General features: G+C 38.5%; 1 protein-coding gene across 1 annotated transcript in view; it reads left to right on the forward strand.

Annotated features, from left to right (window-relative positions):
* The window catches only part of BBS9 (Bardet-Biedl syndrome 9), a 452,280-nt gene that overhangs the window by 372,014 nt on the left and 62,084 nt on the right, over window positions 1-18,182 (forward strand). Inside the window, exon 21 of the mRNA XM_080818332.1 lies at window positions 5,383-5,605. Within this exon, the coding sequence (XP_080674458.1) occupies window positions 5,383-5,605 (223 nt within the window). The remainder of the gene's footprint in view (window positions 1-5,382; window positions 5,606-18,182) is intronic.

Raw genomic sequence — 18,182 nt, forward strand, 5'->3', positions numbered from 1 at the left:
ACAAATATAGCATTAAGTTTTATTTGTACTTGGATTTGCAGTGACCCTTCCTGTGGTTATTTTTAGCTTATCTTTGCTCAGTATGACACGATACTATGTAATACAAAGTATTAATGATCATAAGACTCCCTGGAGCAATCATAAATAACAAAGACTTCTCATTGTGAATCCTTTACATCTATTCAGGAGGAATTTTATTCTTCTTTGATACGGTTTTATTTTTCAGGTAAATGAATATGCTGTAAAGATTATTTTACTTCAAATGTATAATGTAAGATATTTCTGATAGTTTTTCCCCCCTCAGCTGAAACCTGGAAAATGGCTACATAGTCTCCATTTACTGCTTTAGGCAGAGCTCCTCTTTTACCTTTCCTCTTTCCCTTAGAACTGCCAAGGTGCACAGTTAGTAAATGCATTTTGTGTCCCCCCCACCCCATACTACTATATTTAAGGTTGTGGTAGTGTTTCCATTATAAACATAAATCTGCAGATATTTACAATTTGAATAACAATTTAAAGATGTTACTTTGTACATTGGATTTCAATGATGTGTTTGTATTTTCTAATTTTTTTAAAAGTAGGATTGAATATATGTGCTTTTTTTCATAGTATGTTCTACTTAAGATTTCAGAGTGCCTTATCATTCACATTGGCATGGCAAATAGTGTTATTCCTGTTCTATGGAGCCTCACATGTAGCCCACAGAGATTAAGTGATTTATCTGAGGTCATACAGTGAAGGGGCAGTTGAGGTAAAAGAGGTTAAGTCAGAACCTAGTCAGAACCTAGGGGCAGCTGTCTTCAACTCGGTTGTCTTAATACATGGGTGTTCTGAGAATACTCTTCTGGTTTACTTTTTTCCTTGGGTTACTTTGGTTGATACACTAGGAAATTAACTTTACAAATGTAGTCAAACTTGCTGCTTCTCACTGTTTCTCATAAGCCACTTTCTTGTGAGGTTATTTAGGCATAGTGACCAGCACCGAGTAGCAGGACAGGTAGAGCAGAAGTCAGAAACTCAGCCATGGCTGCCTGCTCTCTGGTTAGCAGAAAGCATAGCTCAGTGGACTGACTGTAGTCAGGAGGAGAAACAGATCGGAGAGGCCAATGCCTTGAATTTAAAAAGCTGGCTCATGGAAATGGGACGTCACACTGGTACAGAGAGGCATTGGGGACCAGCATGGTGTATAGCAGCCTCCAAACCGGCAGGCAAAATGTGAAAGCTAAGGACTGGGAAGTCTTATTGGGGGAAGCATGCAGCAGGCAGGCTGGCATTAGACAAGTCAAGCAGCAGGGTCACTCCTGTTGGGTCCAGTTCCTTAGAGGGCATTTGGTAAGACCAAGGCAGCCCCAGTCCATCAAGTAGTGACAGAAGCAGGCTCCCAGTGTAGGGGCTCAGGTATCAAGGACTAAGACAAAAGTAAAGTTACTGCATAGGGTTGAGCCGAGACCTTGGGAACAAAAGAAAACCCTAATTATCAATACTAAACTAGATGAAGTAAGCACCAAACAAAAAACCTAAACCCTAATAAATAAATCAATTTCTAATACTGACAGAGGTTTTAAAGAAGATAAAAACAGAGTAACATGTACATTTAAATTTATTTTTTTTAATTTTTAAAAGATTTTATTTATTTATTTGAGAGAGAGAGCCTAAGCATGAGTGGGGGAGGGGGTGGCACAGAAGGAGAGAATGAAGCCAACTCCCCACTGAGCAGAGAATCTGACGGGGGTGGGAGGGACTATCCCAGGACCCTGAGACAAGGACCTGAGCTGAAGGCAGATGCTTAACCTACTGAGCCACCCTGGTGCCCCTTAAATTTATTTACATTTTATTTACTTACTACCTGCGGTTGTTTTCTAAAAGCCACACATGGGATAGCTAGGATTTGAAAACTAAAATCAGTTCTTACTGAAGTACACATGCTTTGTATTTTCTCCCCTTCCAGCCACTTCTAGCACAGTTTCCCCAAAATTAAGATTTTTATTCCACTCTTACAATTAGAAGAGGCAAAATTATTAGTACAATTGATACTCAGCTATAAAGGATAATGGTTAGGTGTGTGCATAGTGTGTGTGTGTGTGTGTGTGTGTGTGTGTGTGTGTGTTTGTAGACATTAAAGCTGAACATTAAACTTGTTAATTTGAGAGCTGTAAATAAAGGTGGTGGATTCAAACACTAAAAAATGGTTAAAATAGCTTACCTTTAAGGTGCTTCTCACACTTGAAGATTCTACATTTCCACATATTTTTGTCTCACATCTCATGAGGTAAGTATGCTATGTGTTTGATCAGCAAATTATCACATTGCATTTTTATTTAACAAAACTCCCATTTCAAAGTCTCTTCATTTGTCTCATAAACATTCCTTTTTTTATTGTTATGTTAGTCACCATACAGTACATCATTAGTTTTTTTTCATTTTGAAGAGTTTTTTATTGTTTTTAAAAAATTTTCTTTTTTAAAAGTATCTTTTCAGTGTTCCTGATATCATGTTCCAAGATTCATTGTTTACATATAACACCCAGTGCTCCATGCAATATGTGCCCTCCTTCATACCCTCTATAGTCATTTTGAGTTTACTTAGCAATATAGTCCTCCTAAATAATAGTCCTATATTTTAGTAGCAATTCTTCTGAAGTATTGGCATTATGCCTCATTATATTAAAGAAATATCCATGCCAACTACCTAAACCTGACATGGTTTTTTACTTGATCTGCAAGTTGGCAGTAAGAGAGGAAATTCATAGTACCTCTATGTTAACTAAATGCCATATCACTTAAATTATCTAATATGCTACTGTAATCTACTTATTGAAATAGTTTGCTTAGACAAATAGTCTATAAAATAGTAGGAACTGTTTTAATGCTGCAATGACCACAGCCCCCACAAATGCCAAATTATATGCAAAAATCTTACCTTTTAATACTCCAGAGTTCTTTGTCAGTGGCTCCAAAAGCAACTTGAAAATATATTCTCTGGTTCACCTGGTTTACTATTTTGTCTTAAACCCATTATCTTGAAATACAAATTCAATTTTAGGTAGTGGTCTAGTTTAGATTTGGACGGTTTTGTAGAGATGTCTTTGTGGTAACTAATGGTTTATTATTCTTCAGTGGTTTGGGGTGGGAAGCGTTTTCACAGTCTTTGACATCTCTTGAAAGGATTTTCAAGATCACTGTAATTAATTTGTATCCTAATTTGGCCAGTAGTATCTATAATGGCTCAGTAGGGTAAAAACCCTTAAGTTTGGCAATTAGTGGGAAGTTCTCCAGTGGACATACATGGAATTCGCACTTAAGTGTAAAGAACCAACTCCATAGGTGCAGAAGGAAGACATGTGGTGAGTATGGAAAAGGTCCAGAGTTTAGTCATCTGGTCGCTCATTGTGAATCAAGAGTTGAGGCAGCTGCCAAGAGATCAGAGGCAACCAAAGGACAGGCTGGCAGGGAGAATTCGCAGTAAATGGGAGGGATGGGTGTTTCCTACCCTGCACTTCCAACCCCAGCCTGGTGTCTTGGGGTTCTCTAGTTAGCTGTGTAAATTCTTAAGTATTTAAAATTGGAACTCATTCAAATACAAGTTGTCAGGACGGAGAGAAAACTTGAAACCATGTTTATATAGGGAAGAGCTGGAGGAACTGAGGCTATTTATTCTGGAGGAGAGGGTACAGAATTGCTGTCTTCATAGATATAAAGGGCTATCATGTAGAAGAGAGGTTAGATTTATTGTGCATAGCTCTGGAGGGCAGACTCAGGGCTAATGGGGCAGGTTTTGGCTCACTATAAAAATAGCTTTCTGAAGGTTACACATGTCCCTGAAAGGAGTGAACTGTCTCCAAAAGTGGTAATTTTGGACTGTGAAGACAACCATGCCTATGCAGATGTTTGCTCTTGCAAACAAGGTCCTAGGAAAATCCCACAAGACTGGACTCCAAAGTCCTCCCAGCTTAGTTCTGTGCCTTAACAATCTTTCTGTCCAGCTAACACATTTCTTGATCACCCTCTGTTTATCAAGCATAGTGCTAGGGGTGCGGAGAACTCCAGGCATTCTCGTGGGGAAACCAAGCATGCAGCCAGCCACTACAGCACAGGGTGAGAAGTAACCTAATCCAGTTTGGGTATTTGAAAGGTGGCTTACCTGTTCAGGTTGAGGATGGAGCAGTGCTAACAGTAGGCTTCCCAGGCGTTCCATCTGAGTCTCAGGTTTCTTACCTCTTATATAAGGGGCTTTGACTATTCTGTAGCATTCTATATAAATAAATTCATGCAGTGTTTTCCTTTATAGTTTCATTTTGATTGTCATACCTATGGTGCTCTAGGTTTTACCAATCTCTGGGTGCAAATGGCATTGGTAACAATACCAAGATTTCACTTGGGCTTGCCTATTGTGCTGCTTAGGACCTCCAGACCTCTATGGAAATCTTACCCAGCTATCTCCAAGACTCCCTGGCAGTGCCCAATGGGAGCTCATGAGCTGACGACTCCTGCTTCTTGCTCTATTATTATCTGAACCCATCTGAGTGTGGTGCCTCCTCATGCCAGTCCTGCTGGTGCTGGTACCCTCTATGACGGGGTCCCCACCCGGCATTGGTATTACTAGGATTGCAGCCTTCATGGTGCTAAGGTGGCATTGCACTTCTTGAGGTCTGCACTATAGCACAACCATACTAGTCCCAGCAAAAGTGGGGTCTATTGCCCACTTCCTCACTTTGTGTCATTTTTTTTGTCACCTGGGCAGTGAAATGGGACTAGATAGGCTTGTGTCTCAAAAATTCCTCTTGAAATAAACTCCTCTGGTTTCCACCTGCAACCCTAAGACTGTGGGTCTAGTAGCTGAGAGAGACACTAGGGTTTTCCTTTCATTCCAGTTTTCCCCAAGATCTCCAAAGGTCCTCCTTGTGCTGGCCAGTTCTCCTTCAGTAGAAAGATGAAGCAGAATGAACTATAATCCTGGCAGCTTTAAGATCCAGGTCATCAAATATACCTATACCTGAGATTATTAGTGTTATTGTTATTTATGCTGCTTATGTTATATTATTTATGCTTATTTATGCTTATATTATGTCTGGCACAGGACTAAATGATTTTCATATACCATCTCATTTAATCACCTCAGTCTTTGGAGCTGCAGACTCTTAGTATCCTCATTTGTAGATAAGGATGAGGCTAAGAGAAATTAAGTAACTTGCTCAAGGTCAAACAGCCAACAGAGCTAGAATTCAAAAACCAGACTGGTAGGAAATATTCTAGAAACCAAATTCTCAACAGGCCCCCAACACTGGGACATAAACACTCCATCTTATAGCCTGTTTAGAGGTAAAGTGCCTACTTTGCTCATTTGTTGTCTTTGCGTAAATTCAACATTAGTTTTTGCTTCCAGGGCTGGGAAGAAACCGTGGATGCTGCCATTTCCCACCTCTTAAAGACTTGCCTATCAAAGAGTTCAAAGGAGCAGGCTTTGAGCCTCAGCAGCCAGCTGAACATACCCAAAGACACAAGCCGACTGAAGAAACATATTGCCTTGCTCTGTGATAGATTAGCCAAAGGTGGACGTCTCTGCTTAAGTACAGATGCAGCAGCTCCACAGACCATGGTTATGCCAGGTAAGAGCTTCGTCCGTGCTCCCTAAACACGACTACTTTTCACAAATTAAAGGAATGTGCCTGAGGTTGTATTTGGGGTTTGCATTTCATATTAAAGTGATGATAGCCAAGAAAATTGCTTTCACATTTCCCCTTAGATATCCCAGGGTAACCACTTGGATAAATATTCTTGGGGTATTTGCTTGCTAGACATTTCTAGAATGATATGTCTTTTTTCTTCCCTCTGCTTTTAAATATATGATCCACTTTGTCTTGCTTCTAACCAATAAAAAGTGGATTAAAGAATAAAACTATTTTTAAGGAAAAGTTTTACTGAATGTGGTCTCGCGATACCATATTTCATAAATGTGAATAGTATAATACAAGCAGCTAATGTAATCCAGATGAATGAGTCCCATCCGCACTGCTCTTTGCTTGGATTGTGGTCATCAGAATAAGGCGGCTTGGGGGTGGGTGGGGGGGAGGGTGGGGAAGAGAAGAAGAAGACTGGGATCAGGAGATGTGAACAGGCTGCAGAGATGTGGTACCTACAGGCCAAGGAGAGAGAGACCCAGCTTGTCCCAACATGAGCAGTCAGTGCTGGCCAAGGGCATCCCAGTCAGCCCTTTCCGTGGTCAGAGGGGCTAAGCAATCAATGGTGCTGCACTTGGGTCCCTCAGAGGCAATAGCTCCCTCTTAGTGTCTGTCTTTATAGCAATAGCAAGGAATACAAAGTAAACGCATTAATTCAGTGCAACAGCTGTAGTTTCTATTTCCTTCTAAAGCAAGGACCATGGTATGAGAAGGGCTGTGGTTTTCTCTTCTTCCTTCTTACATGCCTTGTGTACCCCTCCCCACCATGCTGATGCTGTTCCTCTTACTTCCTTTTCCCCTCAATCAGCATTCCTAGAAGTAAAAAGGAATGCAAGCAAAAACTTAAAAAGATAAACATGGAGACAGCGTAGCATAATCCAATAAGCACAGACTCTGGAGGCAGACAGACCAGTGTTTGGGTCCTGCCTTTATCCCTTACCACTTATGTGACCCTAGATATATTAGTTAACTTTCTGTAGTCTTAGTTTTCTTCCTTTTGAAAGTAGGTGTAATAATGCCTTCCTTGTTACTGGGGCCTTAGATGTTCGTAAAGCACCTAGTACAATGCTTGGGATAGAGACACACTCAAAAAGTAAAGCTGTAATTCTTACCATTGTTATAGATATACATATAATTCAGTCTATAATTTGGGGGTGGGAAGATAGCTGATTTGGCATCATAAGTTGCTATATTCCATGGTTTGAAATCTTTTTTTTTTTACCTTATTTACACTTGGATAGAACCTAACTTTTATTCCAAAATATTCCAAATATGACATTTCAGAATAGAAATGTCTTTCCATATAGAAACAGTTGTAATATAGTTTATCTCAGTTTAGCCCCTCTTCATCTTTCCCTTGTTAACATCCTCCTAACGGGTTCTTTGGCCTCTACTCATCTGTCTTTGTCCCCTATTACAGGATTATTTTTGTAAGAAATAAATATTTAGTCTTAATGAGATAATAAATGAAAAATATTTACTATGATCAGCACTCAGTGCATAGCTCTCCCTCCTTCCTTGCCAGTTGAAGAAACAAAGGAAGCTTGAGAGAGAAGGACAAATATATACAAGAGAAAACTTAAGAAAGAGATGGGATCGGCCCCCTGACTGGCTAGCATACCTACCTGTTAGTGCCTGGGCAGCCCTGCCCTTTTTTCTCTGCCTCCCTGCCCAATTCTCTTCGAGAATAGCCAGTGGCAATGCTGTGAGCAAAGACCTTGACACCTGGAGAGAACATATGCTCCCTTAGTCACATTTATTGATTATGAAACTTTAGTCATTTGCTTGAATAACTAGGTTTAGAAGTAGCTTGAGGGCCATGTCCATGTAAGCTCTTTTGGTGCAAAGTCTTTCAGTGTGTGGAAGGAAGGAGCACAGGAAAGGAGGAAGAGAAGGGAGGGAGGGAGAAATGAAAAAATGCAGGTAGATGGAAAATGTTATTGTTCCCCAACCAGAAGTCTATAAGCCAGGCCTGTGCCTCTCAAGCCTAGTCTAGCTGAGGTCAGTCCACTGGGGAGATTGAGGCTTTGTGCATCTGTGCTGCACTTTCATGGGCTTCATTGCTTCTACTTGACCCAGTTTTTGACTCTGATTGAGTGATTCTCTGTCCCACTTGCTTTGATCTAATTATAGTAAGGGAGTTTTAAAAAAGTGTTAAATCAGTGCTTTCATTAACATGCTCCATTACTACCTAAAATACATTTTCCTCCCTAGAAATCAAAATTTTCACACACTTATTTCTGTACTTAGCACATTTCTGAGGTAGAAGAAACATATAGAATTATTACCGTTTATAAACAGAAAGCAGATTTAGGAAAAGCTAGATAACTTGCCCAGATTTACATGGTGACCGGAAGTGGTCAGTCTAGAATCTAGATCTAGCCCACTGTGCTTCCCTCTAGACCACACAGACCATAGTGGTACAAATACACTTCCAGCCTGACCTCCCTCCTGTTTAAGCTGTGCTTGATCTGGCCTTCTGTCTTCTGTCTTATCAGTCTAGCAGTGTGGGAGGAAAAGGGCAGAAACAGTTTCATCCAGTGTCTTGTCTTTGCTATGAGGAATATGTTAAAGATTGATCTTCATTTTGTGCTTCATTTCTGTTATCTTCGTAGGTGCCATGATCCCCATCATCACAGAGATAATAAGAAATACTCTGTTACTGCAAGCCAGTAATTGTGCAATTTACAGAGTTAGTGTAGCTGTCATAGTTGTTTCAGAATACACGGAGGGAAAGTGGCATATTAGAAAGGAGTGGGTTACTGAACACAGAAGCCTACAAGCATTTTTCACAGACATGATCTTTTTTTAAAAGCTGGGCAGGATCTCAGAAATCATCTGGTTCACCTCCCTCTCTTAACAGCTGAGGTAACTGAGGCCTAGGAAGATGAAGTGACTTAGTGGTTGGTATTACAAGGCAGGAGTGTGTGTCATTTTACCATGTTCCCTATTAAATGGCAGATGGATAAACATCTCAGAATAAAAAACCCTTGGTCTTTTCTAGCCTCATGACTTTATGAGCCCGGCACCTTGGATGTGCCCTTTCTTTGCTCTAGTAAAGGCCATGATGACAACATCCTCCCTGGCATCCACAGTTTGAAAATCTTTCCCACTGGGAATTTCCTTATGGACTTTTTGCCTCACATTTCTCCTGTTTGCCTTTATCAACCTTCAGATGCTCTATCAAGATTTAGCTCACCCTTTTTCTGGGTATATATCTTTTTTTAACTGTAGAATCATCAAACTTCCCTGTCTCCTACCTATAGCTCTGGTATTTGCATTTTTTTTCTGCTGGGGAATACTGCACTTTCATTAAATGTCCTTTCTCTAGTCTCAGCTGTGTGCATCCCCTTAGAGCAAGAGGGCCACCAGGGTGGTGTTTTAAAAAAATTGAAATGTGAATGCCTTTAGTGGTCTAGCTGGCTTTCTGATACGTTTGTTACCTGCTCTGTCCCTGCAGGTGCTTGAGGCTGAGAGATTTGCTGATGGCCAGAGGTTTCCTTTTATGACCTCAGTGTCTAGGGTGATATTTCACTGGCCCTAATTACAGCTAAGACTTGACTCTGTCAAGCACATATGTAAAACTTAATGCACACGTAGGTGGGCCTAAATTACGGTATTTGGAGATGAGTCATTTTAACCTCATGAATACTGGAACTTTTTACCATTTCTGTATGGGGTTTTTTTCCTTTTTTTTTTTTTTTTTTAAGACTTTATTTATTTGAGAGAGAGTGAGGGACCACAAGAGAGAAATACCAGTGGAGGGAGAGGCAAAGGGAGAGGGAGAAGCAGGCTCCCCGCAGAGCTAGAGCAAAGCCTGATGCAGGGCTTGAGGACTCCAGGATCCCAGGACTCTGAGATCATAACCTGAGCTGAAGGCAGATGCTTAACCAACTGAGCCACCCAGGTACCCCATCTGTATGGGTTTTTAACCTTTATGTGTCTCAGTGATGCTTTGCCCTGCAAGAAGTGGAGGGGGTTATGATGGCCCATCAGATGGAAGCTTGGAGAGATGGTGTGGGGCCATAGCAGGGCAGGCAGAGCAAACTGAGCAAGGAAAAAGGCTTAAGGACAATCCGGGCTGGTCAAGTGCCTCAAGGAACTATTCTCTTAATGTGATCCATTGAACCAGAAGTTGCAGTGGGCCATAGCTTCAACTGTACTTGCTTTGGCATTGCTGGGCCTTAAGGAAGCCAATTTGGGGTGGGGCAGAAAGCAAAGACAGTTTGATAAATAAGATGAACCTTTTCACAGGTATGAGTCAGAAAACTTACTCTGAGTTGTGATATGGACCACCCCAAAATTAGTATTTTGTGCATTTTTACTCTATTAAGTGGGTAGGAGAAATTAGAGAGTAAAAGTTTGAATAACATATCTATTCTGTCCTTTGGGGAGATAAATTTAAAGCTCCCCATTTTTAGTATTTTAAATTTGAGTTAATGACCTTTTTGCCTTATGGGTTGATGTTATTTTGAGGCTTCTTCCAAATGACCCATTTCAGTAGCATTTAAATTTAGCTTTCTGAGGTCTCACTTAGATGCTTGGTAAGGCATTTGGTGTTTACTTTCATATTGTCAGTGTGATCTAGCTGTTGGTTTTATACTTTATTTGAACTTTTATAAGTTTGAAGTCTTTCATTTAAGAAATTTAGACATTCAGCATAGGAAAGGCCTCGGGAAAAATTACTAAATAGCTTCTGAATCTATTTGTTCATTTCTGTTTAAAAAAGGAGTGAGTTCCAAAATGGTAAAATACTCTCGACCCTAGAACAACACAGCTTTGTACTGGACAGGTCCACTTTTATGCAGATTTTTTAAATAAATACAGTACAGTGCTGTAAATGTATTGTCTCTTATGATTTTCTTAATACCATTTTCTTTAGTTTGCTTTATTAGAAGAATATAGTGTATAAGACAGACAACATGCAAAATGTATTACAGTCAGCCGTTTATGTCATTGGTAAGGCTTTCAGTCAACAGTAGGCTCTTAGGAAGTGTTTGGGGAGTCAAAAATTATATATGGATTTTCCACTGCACAGGGAGTCGCCACTCCCAACCCCTGCATTGATCAAGGGTCAACTGTGCTATTGTGAAGCAGACTTTGACTTCAGAAGTACATGAGCTAGGTTGGTCCTTTAGCGGTTATGTAATATAGGACAAGTTTCTTAGCTTGTCAGCTTCTCAGTTTTTCTCAAATATAAGTAGGAATAATAATGATACTTTACCAGAGTTTTTAGCCAAATTAAATATAACAGTACTTGGAAAATGCTTAGTAAGTGCTTCACACAGCAAATTCTCACAAATTTGAGCTTCTATTAATAATTAGTATAAATACTAATGTAAAATCTAAAAGGCACTTGTGAGAATTTGACAAAAGAATTCTGGAGCTAGAAGAGAAAAAAATGTAATATCAGATAAGAAATTTTAAAAAAGAAGAGTGTAAAATTTGCCTTTTTGGGACACTTGTTACAAAGTTACAGTGAATGGCAGGCAGTGTTGCAATTACCACAAGGGAGCTTGATATACCAAATAGAACATTCAAAATTGATTAACGTATGGAAGGTTTCAGACTAATTGGTATTAGAAGAAGACTACCTGAAACTGGAACCAACATTTTATTGTTTTTATTTGGGAAAATAAAAAGGTTCAGTTGAAAAATAAGTAAAGTTAAAATTAATAGTAAGTTTATTTTATCATGTGTTTGCCAAAATTTATGTTATGCCTATAATTACTTGCTAATTCTTAGAGACAACAATGAAAGAATTTTGTATGATTTTGTTTTTGTTTGTTTTGGCATGTTGATAGATATTCACATTTGACCTTACAAGCACCTTTACAAAGAGAGGGTCCTTTTTAGGAAAAAAAATTCCAAGGTATCATCCATTTCCCTAGGTGGGGTCTTTCTTAATCCTTTCGTATGCAAAACATTTTCTCTGGAAACATCTATCCTGTCATCCTCTGGTCATTTTTTTTTTCTCTTGATTAATTGGAATGTTTGCCAGATTTCACTGGTCACTGTCCTTGCATCTCTAATGACACTTCAGCTGCTTCAAATCTTGCATCATTTGCAAGATTTATAATTTCCCTCTGTAGCCCATTATGTTGTATTTGCAACAATTTCCAAAAGTTGGTGAGAGATGGACCGATGTAAAAAGTTGAAAGCAACCAGGGATTCATCTAGTGTTAAATGTGGAAAGATACTTGAGTAGAAACTGATTTTATAAGTAATCTTAGTTTTTGAGTGAATACCTTTGTGTTATGCTTTTGCTTTTCTGGACTATAGTTGGGATAATCAGAACTTCTAGAAGCAGGAAAATCCACCTCCTTCTCTGCCAATTAAATATATAACAATTTAGAATGTACTAATCTGAACTCAGACCTCATGTTCTTCTGTGACATTTGAGAGCAATGGAGATAGGACAAGTGAGTTTAAAAATGGTGCTAGTCTATACCATGTGCTACAGCACATTTTTGATAGCTAAGAGATTTAAATGTAAAAAAATGAGATCACAAAACACAAGGAAATAAAGGTAGATACATAAATGTGGAAGCAGAATAGGTCTTTTTAAGTCAGCAAAGGCAGAAAACAAAAGATTGAGCTTCTGGTTCAGAAGCACGTAAAACCAAGGTACGTGTTAATGGTAATTACCCTGGGTGGTGGGGTTACAGGCACTAAGTATCCTCCTACCCTTTCTTTTCCATGTACTGTGTACATTTTCCTACAAAAAATGTATTTAACTGATAAGAAGGGACCATGGTTAAAAGTACTACCAAGAAAACAACTGTAATTGTATTAGAAGTGGTGGTAAGGAAAAAACAAGGACTCATTTCATAAACCAGGAAAATTAATGGTTTTTATTCCCAAAAGGAAATAAGTTGTTCAAAGACAATGAACATGTGTTTATTGGGCTTATTTATATTTCTGTCCTGAAAAACGAGCCCAAGTCCTTCCCTGCCCAGGACTCCTTGCGTAAATGTATGCAGCCAGGTTATGGATTCTGCCTCCATCCCATCTCTGTATCTCCTCTCTGAAAGGGGGCCAAATTTTTCCAATTATTGATCTCTGAGTAGCTTTTTCACCTTTCCACTAGTGACTTCATTATTCCTAAATCTGGTGAATGCTTTGCCTACAACTCATTTGGCTGCTCTGTACCCTTTTATGGAAGAGACCATTTCCTTAGAACATTTTCATTCCTTGTCTTTTCTTTCATATTGGAAACTGTTCCTGTCCCCCTCAGGCCTGTCTTTTTCTGTCTGCTTTGTGGCTTCTTGCCCCTTTTTCTGTCTCTTGACTATTAGGATTCCATCTTCATGCTCTCCTGGACAGTCTCATCAATTACCACCTACATTCCATGATTTCTGAGTTTGTACCTTTCTGTTTGGCCTTTTTTCCAGGTTTCATATGTCTCCATCAGTACCCCACAGGCCTCTCCACTTCCACGTGCCTGACTGCACCTCACCTCCTTCTGCATGTCTCATCTCAGTGGATGATGTTACCCAATGCCCAGGCCAGGGGCCTCAGAACGGCCATGACCCCTGTTTCCTTTAGTCCCCATTTTCAGTCAATCACCAAAACTTGATGGTGGCATCTTCCAAATGTGTCTCTTTTCACTGTCCACACTGCTATTAACTTACTTAATGCCCTTGTCTCCTATTAGCTATTAAAATGGTCTACCAGTAGTCTTCTTGAATTAACATCTCTCCTTTATTTTTAGTACTACCATAAAACAAACAATTTATGACTGTTCATAGCAGCATGATAGCCAAAAATGGGAACAATCCAAATATTTATCAGTGATGAATAAATAAATAAGTGAGGCACATCCATATAGTAGAATATTCTATAACATGGATAAATATTGAGAACATTATACTAAGTGAAAGAAAGCCAGTTCAAAAGACCATATATTATATGATTCCATTCATATAAAATGTCCAGAATAGGCAAATTCATAGAGGCAGAAAGTTTACTAGTGGTTGCCTAAGGCTAGGGGTGGGGTAAGGGTGGAGAAATGGATAGTGATAGCTAATAGGTAGAGGATTTCCTTTTGGGTGAGAAAAATATTCTAAAATTAGGTTGCATGATGGCTGCACAAATCTGTGAATATATTGAAAACCACTGAATATATGTTTTAAAAGTATGAATTTTGTTGTAATAAAGTTATTAAAATTAACATATCTTTAATACACACATAAAATGTTTTGTAGCAGTCTTAGAAATTCAGATGGGAAAAAAAGATTAAAAATCACTAATAATCTGACCACCCTGAAACAAATACAGATGCTGCTATATATAAATTTATGTATGTGTATATACATACATATATATATTCTATGCATGTGTATGTGTATACATCTTTCCAGGTTTTTTTTTCTTTGCATAGATGTACTTTTGTTTTATAAAATTGGGTCATACTGTACCTACTGCTTTTAACCCATTTAAAATATGTTCATTAAATCATTATTGTATTATTAAATATTATACATATTTTAATAGCCACCTACTTAATCAGTCCCCTTTTGTCAAATATACAATTTCTGATTTCAGTATGATAAAAAATTATTAGTGAACATTTTTTGTAGCTAAATCTGTATACATCTATAATGAATTTACAGTTTTCTGTGAGTGAGGGTTTCTTTGCAAAGGTGGGGATCTGGGTATGTTACTTATCTGCTTGAAAATATTTTAAAGCTCCCTGTTACTTACGACATTTAATCAAAAGTGTTAAGCCTGAAATATAACATTCTTTACGAAATAGACTAACGTTATCCTTCTGGCTGTTATCTCCTGCACTTTCATCCTTAAGATTCTTTACCAACACTGAAGTATTCAATATTTTCCAAATATACCATGCTTTGCAGGCTTCTGTAATTTCCTTGGTTTAGAGAGTTAGTCTTTGGCTTGTGGTAAAATTACCACTAATTTCTGAAGACCCAGCTGAAATGATGTTCCACAAAGCATTCCCTAGTCCTCCTGGCAGTACTAGTCCCTCTCTCATCTGTGCTTCTTGGTCTCTGGGGATATGGCTATTGTAGTGCTTATCATATGGTACCATACTTTAATATTTTACTTCATCCCTAACTCCTGTATTAGACTGTGAAGTCTGCCATAGCAAAATACCGCAGGCTGTGGAAGTTAAACAACAGAATTTATTTTCTCACAGTTCTGGAGACCGGAAGTCCAAGATCAAGGTGCTGGCAGGTTTGATTTCTGAGGTCGGCTTGGTAAGCAGGTAGACACCTTTAATCTGTGTCTTCACATGACCTTTTTCTGTATATGTCTACACTCCCAGTGCCTCTTCCTCCTCTTGTAAGGACACCATTTCTTTTGGATTAGGACCCCACCCTTATGACCTCATTTAACTTTAATTACCTCTTTAAAGGCCCAGTCTTCAAATACAGTCACATTGGGGGTTAGGCCTTCAGTCTGTGAATTTGGAGGGGGACACAGTTTAGTCCCTAACACTCCCAGATAGAAGGTAAACATGCGTAGAAGGCTCAGTATGTATTGTATTCTTCTGTGTGACCTTAACACCCCACTTACGCCGGCATATATATATAGCTGATGCCCATTCTATATTTTTTAAACTTCTTATTTTGAAATAATATAAAATATCTATAATATTTTGAATAATAGACTCATAGGAAGATGCAGAAATACTACATGGAATCCCATGTTCCCTTCATTCAGCTTTCCCTAATGGTGACATTTTATATAACTGTAGTATAGTATCAAAAATAGGAAACTGACATTGGTTTACCCTACATTTATAGAATGAATCAGTGGAGATTTTCATAAAGAGAATAAGTCTTAAAGTAGGTATAAGTATTGGACTTTTGAAAGGGTGATGGCAGATAGTGTATAGAATTAGTGATCTGAGCAAGGAGATGTGGACCTGTAAGTAAACTGGCTAAATTTCAGATTAGAAATTCCATTGAGTAGATCAATAAACACTACTTGGTATAAGAACTTGAAAAGCTAGGTAAAAGAGATTGAACATAATGCAGAGGGTAATGGGAGCTATTATAAGTTCATAAACTATAAGTAACATAAAAAGCAGTGTTCTAGAAATACTATTCTGAGCATGGTATGCAGGATAAAGGTAAGTATGACAAACATGGAAGAATACAGGTAGTCCATCAAGTTTTTTAGTTGCCATTGATGGAACTGATTAAGTTGGCAAGTGAATTTTTTTGTTATCAATAATGTGCTTCATTTCAAATATGATGAACTTGAGATGCTTCCAAGAAGGGATGTGCTCAACAGCTGGATCTGAGTAAGTCTAGCTTAAAGGAAATACTGAAGCTTGAAAAGTAGATATTCATATCCTGAGTTTCAGAGTCATCATTAAAACTTTGCATTTGGGGCACTTAGGTGGCATAGTCCATTAAGTGTCTGCCTTCGGCTCAGGTCATGATCCCAGGGTCCTAAGATTGAGTTCTGCATCAGTCTCCCTGCTCAGTGGGGAGTCTCCTTCTCTCTCTGCCCCTTCCCTCCCCACCCCACCCCCGTTTGTGTGCACGCTCATTCTCTCTCTCTCACAAAAATAAAATCTTTTTTAAAAATTAACATATAATGTGTTATTGGCCCCAGGGGTACAGGTCTGTGAATCATCAGTCTTACACAATTCACAGCACTCATCATAGCACCTACCCTCCCCAGTGTCTATAACCCAACCAACCTATTCCTACCCCCCCAGCAATATAAATAAAATCTTTATTTAAAAAAAAAAAACAACAGTTTGCAATTGGATAAAACCTTTGAGGGAGTACATAAGGAGGGAAACACTAGATTTAGAATTTAGCTGCAGAACCACAAATCTGGGACAAGAAGTGGATTCTATAGGGAGGAGGGAATTTTAAAGAATTAACGGAAGATATGATGTCAGTACTATCAAGGATAGAAGAAGCTCAAACAAAGATCCTTCTGTAACTGGAAGGAACAATATAGGAAGGCAGATGGAAGAAATAGGCTGGTTTGTTATTTCTTTTCTTTCCTTCTGTTCAAAAATGATATTTAGAGGTGTTTGAAGGTCAGGGGGTGGTCGCAAAATGAGAGTGCTAAAAATGTAGCATTCATGTTAAAGGTGAAACCTTGAGGAGGCAGAGGAATAATCTAGAGTATAGGTAAACTGAAGAGAGTTAATATTTAAGAAGAGAAAAAATGAGGATCTAGATATAAGTTGGGAATATATGGAGATTCAAGAAAAAGGAACATTTAGTGAAATCCAGCTGATGAGTTTTGGAGATGTCTTATAATGATCTGTGAGAGAGCAGGAAGGGGTAAATGGTGAGGTGGTAAATTAAAGCTGATTTGCAAGAGCCACTCTGGGAAGGACAAGTCAGCCATTTAGTAATTGTGCAGATACTTATTCTTCTGAGGCCATAGTTTCTTCACTTGAAATATTGAGGTAACACCTCCTGGTTTTGAAACAACATACTATTTCAAAATTATCTTAAACATTGAACTGTATTGTATAAGTAAAGAAAACAGTTTTTAATAGGGTGTTCCTTCTTATCCATTGTAATAGGGAGTCCATAATGGAATGAATGGAAATTTAGTGGGAGACTATTTGAATCCAGGATTAGAGTTGTATTTGACAGGAGAAGCAATTAGGAGTAACTATAGAGGAAGGTCTACCATCAAAGACCCAACAGAATAACATTCTCCCTGTGTGTGCTTAGCAAATACTTGCTGATAGACAAGCTGGCTGGTAACTAATTACAATGTGATGACCAAAGCCCAGTTCTTGGAAGTAGGGTTGTTAATACAGTAATAAAACACCAGGGGAGTTTGAGGAATTTCCTTCCTTGCAGATGTTTAAACTAATGTGGATACTCAACAGTTTAAAGATAATTTGGGAAAAACCCTGCCTAAAAGCAGGGGGATAAATAACTTGTAAAGGACATCACTATATCTCTGTCTTTAGTCATGTCATAGGGGCAAATCTGTAAAATGCCAATTTTTACTCTCACCCTGCTGTAAATGTGAGCTATCTTTTCTGATCAGAAATATTACGATAGAAACCCTAACTCTGTAATTTCCAGCATCTTTAAAAATTGCATAGGTTGGCCAAAGGAAAGAGTGTCTCAGTATACTGGAGCATCCCTCAGGAAGATAATTATTTCTGGGGCTTTGTGTTATATAAAAAAGAACTTTTCTGACATATTCTATTCACACTTAGGGCTGTTTTATCATCAAATATGAGGATGAAAAAATTGGTATTTATTCCAGCAGTTGCTAATATGAAGGGATTTCTACAGATACACCACAAACTGATAGCAGTTTGTCCAGTTTTCTCCCCCTTGACTTTTACCCCCCATCAGCTTTGGTTACCTTAGTGGCTCTGCCTTCTACAGTAAGGTTTTACTGGTTTACCTCAAAATTGTAATGTACATACTTCTTGTTTTCTTCCCTTTAATTTTTCTCCTAATATCAGCTGTCTGTCCAAGCAATTATATCTTCAACAATAAGAATACATTTCTCTGCTTTCAGTGTAAATTGA

Source organism: Martes martes, assembly GCF_963455335.1.
Source record: "Martes martes genome assembly, chromosome: 11".
NCBI lineage: Eukaryota > Metazoa > Chordata > Mammalia > Carnivora > Mustelidae > Martes > Martes martes.